The sequence below is a fragment of the Microtus ochrogaster genome, unplaced genomic scaffold (genome assembly GCF_000317375.1).
Source record: "Microtus ochrogaster isolate Prairie Vole_2 unplaced genomic scaffold, MicOch1.0 UNK79, whole genome shotgun sequence".
Taxonomy (NCBI): Eukaryota; Metazoa; Chordata; class Mammalia; order Rodentia; family Cricetidae; genus Microtus; species Microtus ochrogaster.
This window is the reverse complement of record NW_004949177.1, coordinates 1,298,565-1,305,198: the sequence shown is the minus strand read 5'-3', so window position 1 is coordinate 1,305,198 and position 6,634 is coordinate 1,298,565. Positions and strand designations below refer to the sequence as shown.

The 6,634-nt window shown below is 46.6% G+C and overlaps 1 protein-coding gene across 1 annotated transcript in view; it reads right to left on the bottom strand.

Moving 5' to 3' along the window:
• Aff2 (AF4/FMR2 family member 2) overlaps window positions 1–6,634 on the bottom strand; it is a 563,314-nt gene that overhangs the window by 37,947 nt on the left and 518,733 nt on the right. The window contains exon 10 of the mRNA XM_026777641.1: window positions 3,409–4,419. Within this exon, the coding sequence (XP_026633442.1) occupies window positions 3,409–4,419 (1,011 nt within the window). The remainder of the gene's footprint in view (window positions 1–3,408; window positions 4,420–6,634) is intronic.

Sequence of the window (6,634 nt, the reverse complement as noted above, 5' to 3'; positions counted from 1 at the left end):
TCACCAGTTATATAACTAAAAAAAAAAAAACAAGGTTAGTTTGGAAATGAACATTGTAATCTCAACATGGTACAAACCCTGTTTAAATAGCATAGGGCTTGAGGGTGACCTAGAAAGGCTGTCTATAAAATCAACAATATGCAAGGGAATGGTCCATCTGCAAAACGTGTCCTTCGCTGTTAAATGTGTTCACTCTCATTCTACTGCTGGCATCAAGAAGAGAGAAGACTCCAGGGGCAGGTCATGGACCCCACACTTCTATTCACTGCTGTGGAATTCTTTTCCTGGACAAGTTCCTGCGTGACTCTCTAAGGAGCACTGAGCTTCTCTGAGCCTGACAGCCTCTCCTTAGGACTCACCTGCCTGATAGCATTGCTCTGCCTCCTACCGATCAATCCCCTTTAGCCAGTCAGTCTCTACAGCTTCCCTTGACTCCTTTCTTTCCATTTCCCTGGCACTCCCTGCTTCCTTATCACTTTCCTGTCTTCTTGTGTCCCTGTCACCTGGGAAGTAGGCCCCCTCTGTCCAAGTCTTCTACAACTTTTACCCCTTTCAGAAATTGACTGTCTCCTAGTGATACCCAGTGTCCTGCCCCTCCTCCACCTCCTAGTCACTGCCTGTGCCCCAGGAATCCCCAGGCTTTCGGTACCATCCATTCTACTCATACTTTTCTGCCCACTCTCCTAGAGTTCTTTGACTTAGAGTGTCAGAAATGTTCGGTCTCAAAGTATTTTCGTACATTCCGGGACACTAGCCTCTTAATCTGCTCCTCTCTACAGCTGGTTTTAGTATACTATTTGCTGGCCTCAAAGTACTTACAGCCTCAAATTTGAAACTAGACACCTGGTGTTCCCAGTAACACAACTTCTTGTCTCCTAACAACCCTGCCTCCTATGATTCCCTGTCCCTCAGGATTCATCTGAGCCCCTATTCCTCTGGTCCTCAACACTGCCCTGTCCCTGAGCACTCCCCATCCCTGAGCACTTTCCTGTCCCTGAGCACTGCCCTGTCCCTGAGCACTCCACATCCCTGAGCACTGTCCTGTATGTGAGCACTCCTTGTCCTTGAGCACTCCCTGTCCCTGAGCACTCCACATCCCTGAGCACTGTCCTGTATGTGAGCACTCTCCGTCCCTGAGCACTCCCCTGTCCCTGAGCACTGCCCAGTACCTGAGCACTTCCCATCCCTGAGCACTCCCCTATTCATGAGCACTGCCATGTTCCTGAGCCACTCCAACCCTGGGCACTCCCAATCCCTGAGCACTCCCCATCCCTGAGCAACACCCGTCCCTGAGAACTCCCTGTCTCTGAGCCACTCCAACCCTGAGCACTCCCTATCCCTGACACTCCCCGCCTTTTAGCACTCCCCATCCCTGAGCAATCCCTGAGCACTCCCCATCCCTGAGCAATCTCTGTCCCTGAGCACTCCCTGTCCCTGAGCACTCCCTGTCCCTGAGCATTCCCCAACCCTGAGCACTGTCCTGTCCTTGAACACTTTCTGTCCCTGAGCACTCCCTGTCCTTGAGCACTCTCTGTCACTGAGCACTTCCCAGTCCCTGACACTCCCCATGCCTGAGCACTCCCCTGTCCATGAGTACTGTCCTGTTCCTGAGCACTTCCCATCACTGAGCACTCCCCATCCCTAAGAACTCCCCATCCCTGAGCATTCCCCAACCCTGACCACTGTTCTCTTCCTGAGGACTTCTTGTCCCTGAGCACTTTCCATCCCTGAGCACTCCCTGTCCCTGAGCATTGTCCTGTCTCTGAGCACTCCCTGTCCCTGAGCACTCTCCATCCCTGAGCACTTCCATGTCCCTGAGCATTGTCCTGTACCTGAGCACTTCCTGTCCCTGAGCACTCCTTGTCCCTGACCATTCCCAAACCCTTAGCACTGTCCCTGAGTACTCCCCGTCCCTGAGCACTCCCCATCCTTGAGCACTCCCCAGTCCCCGAGTACTCCCCATCCTTGATCACTGCCCATCCCTGAGCACTCCCTGTCCCTGAGCACTCCCCAATCCTGAACACTGTCCTGTCCCTGAGTACTGTCTTTGAGTGCCTTGTTTAAAAAGTTGCTATTGTCTACAGGTCTTCTCTTAACAAAATGAGCAATGACCAAGCTCAAGACATCCTCCTTGAGAGAAACAGAGGGAAAATAGAAAGGATTAGGAAGTGTACTTCTACCTACTATGGTGCTTACTATTAGCAAAATAGCACCACAAGAGGACTTGATTCTGAAAACTTAACCCAAAATACAGAGGTAAATAAGAAAGAGTTTATTAGCCATAAACTCATATCTAGACATATTGTAATTGGTAAAAAGTGACTTTGTATTCCTCTTCTGATGACCCTATTTAGACCTAGAATTGAAACCAAAGCATGTTTAGGTGAGATTTTCACAGAGTAATTCTTCAAACAGGTCAGTAATCCTAGAAGGCTATCTAAAGCCTTCCTGTGCCAGATGCCAGGATGCCCCAATACAGCTGACTCATTAGTGCATTAATATGTTTCCAGAGAAATGAACAAGTGGAGAAGATGCACTTGGCCATTGTAGGCAGACGGGCCCCCTGCTGATGCTGGCATGGGGAACTGTAAAACATAATATAGGAGCTACTTGCATTGGGAGCAACTTAAGGAGCTGACTTCTGGGACTGGCTACCTTGGGGAAGATGCTTCTTTGTAGTCTCGTTTCTTATATATCATTATTTCTCATATTCCTTAACAGCTATCTTTGCCAATGGCTCCCGTCACACCTTGATCATCCCTAACACTGTTGTCATATGCCAAGCATAAAATTTCTTAGAAAATGTCATTTCCTTTACCAAAGCTTGTGGTCCCCTGCCATTGGTCTCCTTAAAAACAAGACTACAGATAAAGTTAGACTCTTCTCACAGCCACCTGGCAGACTCTGTGGAGATATTTTGTTTGTGATATAACAAATAAAGCTTGCCTGAGGCAGAGTACAGAGCTAAGCCAGTAGAGGCCAGGCAGTCGTGGCACACAGCTTTAATCCCAGCACTCAAAAGGCTGAGGCACATAGAGGAATCTCTGTGAGTTTAAGGCCAGCCTGGACTACAAGAGATCATCCAGTCTAAAAGAGAAACAGAGCCAGGCAGTGGCTCACACCTTTAATCCCAGACTAGGGAGGTGGACATAGGAAAGGGATATGGCTGGGCAGAGAGAGGACTATAAGGCAGGAGAAGACAAGAGCTGGGAACATTCATTCTGAGGATTCCTGGAGACAGGATCTTGCCCACTTTAGTCTGAGGAGTCATAGAAGTAAAGGGTCTCTCTAAGAGGCTGGCTGCACTGCTTGTCCGATCTTTCAGCATTTACCCCAATATCTAACACTGGGTTTCAAATTTTAAGACCACTTAGAATTCGCACAACAAGCCTCCACTGGGCAACTCACCTTGTGCTTACGCTTGCCCTTAGCGACTGGCTTTTCCACAGCGGTGGCAGCAGTTTGACGCTTGGGTTTTGAGGCAGTCTCCTTGTGCTCTGTCTTGGCAGGTGTTGCTGGGACTGTGTTTTGGCCAGGTACTCTCGAAAGTAAGTCAAGGTCAATCTTCACCCACAGGTTTTTCGGATTTTCGTGTTCCCGTAGTGGGGACAAAAGCTCAGTTTGCATGGCAGGAGGAGGTGAAAAAGCTGTCTCTTCATTGCTGGTGGATAAGCTGCTGCTGCTGCTGCTACTGGTGGTCAAGGTGCTAAGGGTCAAGCTGGCACTGGACAGATCCTTGGATTTGGAAGTGTGATTTCCCGGGGCAACGCAAGGAGGCAGTACTTTGATCTTCAGGGTCTCTTCCTGGTCTGTGTTGGAGTCAGATGTAGATGAATCTGTTTCAATGAATTCCCGGGACTTTGGTACAATCTTTCCGGGCCCTCTATACTTCTTCTTCTCAGTGGCCAAAGAGGCGTGGAGTCTTGGTTCTTTCCTAGGGACTGGTTTATGGGCGGTGACTTTGTTGCGGCTTCGCGGCGGGTCAGGAAGCTCTCCACTTTCTTTTTCTTTGGGAGTGCTGCTGGTAGTATTTGGTTTGGGCCAGGTAAATTCCTCAAAGCTGGTGTTCTTCTCAACCTTTTTGGGCTGTTTCTTTCCAATTGTCCTTTGAGAAACTGTGTCAATTGATGTTGACAACTTATGCTTCAAAGCCTTTGTTTCTGGGGTTTTCTGAGTGGGCCTAGGTCGAGCCTTCTCCCTAATGAGGCCAAGGAGAGGCCTTTCTTTGGGTCCAGCCACACTCTGGCTCGGGTTTGGCTTCACTTTGACCTGGACTTCCACTGGTTGTATTATTGGAGGAGGCAGAGAAATGGTCTCCATGGGTGTCTCATTTTGGCCACAAATAAATGACTTGTTCTGGGATGTGACTTTGTTCAGCCATTTGTCTAGCTGCCATTTGTTGGTGGAGGGTGGCTCAGGCTGCAGATTGAGAAACAGTAACAAGTATGAATTTTGCATCTGTGAATACTTTAGGGGGACTTTCTGTGTAGTGACTATTTGCTTATAAAATGTCGGATGATGTGGGCTAGGAATGTAGCTAGCAAAATAATTGCCTAGCATGCATGAAATCCTGGGGTTCATTCTTAGAACCATATAAATCAGGTGTGGCTCTGGAGGAGGAGCAAATCTTCAAGGATATTTTGGAGTATATATCAATTTTGGGCTTGTGGCTATTTTTTGAGATCTTGTAAACAAAAATAAACAAACAGATGACTTTGAATATTAAATGACAATCCACATGTATGCACACACACCATTATCACATCATCATCATCATCATTGAGAAACATAACTTTCAGAGATTGAAAGAGTGATTTGGTTTCTACTTGCATCTGACTAGATAAAAGCCATCCAGCTACAAATCAACCAAAGTTTGTTTTTTTTTAACACCAGTTTCTATTGTCCTTTTGAAAATATTCTCTACTCTAGCTACAAAGTAGTTCTTCTCAAGGAGATACTTAAGACTGTAGCCCAGGGTTCCTGAGAGAGAACTCTGTTCCCAAAGTCTTTTGCTAAGAATCATTGATCAACCTATTACCAGGAGACAGAGGTAATGGTGTCTAATCCTGAAAAGAAATCTGAGTGTTTTTCAAACATGTTCAGAAGGAAAAACTTTCTATCTTCAGAAATACTAGGATCTACTATACAATGCTGTCATTCACTGAAAGCAACACTATCTGATGTGGGAGTGTCATATATCAATCTGTTGATTTCATTGGTTAAGCAATAAAGAAACTGCTTGGCCCTCATAGGTTAAAACATAGGTGGGTGGAGTAAACAGAACAGAATGCTGGGAGGAAGAGGAAGTGAGCTCAGACTCGACAGCTCTGCTCTCTGAAGCAGAGATGCCATGCCCCCTCTCCCGGGCAGACATATGAATCTTAGACCCAGGATGGACATAGGCTAGAATCTTCCCAGTAAGCGTACCTTGGGGTGCTACAAACATTATTAGAAATGGGCTAGTCCAGGTGCGAGAGTTAGCTGAGAAGAGGCTAGATAGAAATGGGCCAAGCAGTGTTTAAATGAATACAGTTTGTGTGTTGTTATTTCGGGCATAAGCTAGCAGGCGGCCAGGGTGCTGGGGACACAGCCCCGCTGCTCCTATTACAACAGAATGGCCCCCGATGTGGTAGCAACAATTTCTTGGGTCTACTATGCTTGCCAGAGGCAAGCAAGTGGCTCATCTAAGAGAGGCTTCCTGACTCAGCTTCACCTGCAAAACCCTGCAGCTCTTAAGAGGTCCTGCCACGAAACACTTAAACGGTGTTGAGGAAAAGCTGAACGCATGCTTTTCGGTTTTCAGCCATAGCAGGAAAAAAGCTGCACCGTTTAAAAATGCCGGCTTTCTGGTCTGTTCTGCCAGGGCAAACTCTGACTCTTTTACGCAGGCGCTTTGTGCAGTCTGAAAGCACAGGCTGCTGAAGCTCGCTTGCTGGCAGGGACCTTGAAATGACATAGAGTTGTGGCAGTAAACATGGCTACAGCCAGTACCTCAGCCATGAGGCTGGAAAGCTAAGGAATGTGCTGGATCTAGCTGCAAAAGCCACGGCTTTAATCCCACCCATATTGATCAGTAATTTAAAGGCTCATTGGTCAGAAAAAGAGAGATATACTGTAAAGAGAGATTCAAAGACAAAGAAAATTTCTAAATGGTTTACTGTGTGTTAAAAATATATGCAGGCTAAAAGTTGAAGTTCTTAAAGTAAAAAAAAAAAGGAAAGAGAGTAGTTGGGTGTGGTAGTACACACCTTTAATCCTAACACTTGGGAGGCAGAGGGAGATTGACCTCTGTGACTTCTAGGTGTGGTAGCACACACCTTTAATCCCAGTGCCTAGAAGGCAGAGACAAACAGATCTCTGTGAGTTCAAGGTGTAGTAGCATACGCCTTTAATCCTAAATGCCTGGGAGGCAGAGACAGGCGGATCTCTGAGAGTTCAAGGACAGCCTGGTACACAGAGTTATTCCAGGTCAAAGATACAGAGAACCTGTCTCAAAAAGCAAAAAGTAAAAATAAACAAAATAGAGGTTAAAACAAAGCTGCACAAAGATGGAAAATACACAGAGAATCTTGATACTGTATGCTATTATGCTCTCTTTGAATTATTTGAATGCTGAGGAAAGAACAACAGCTGC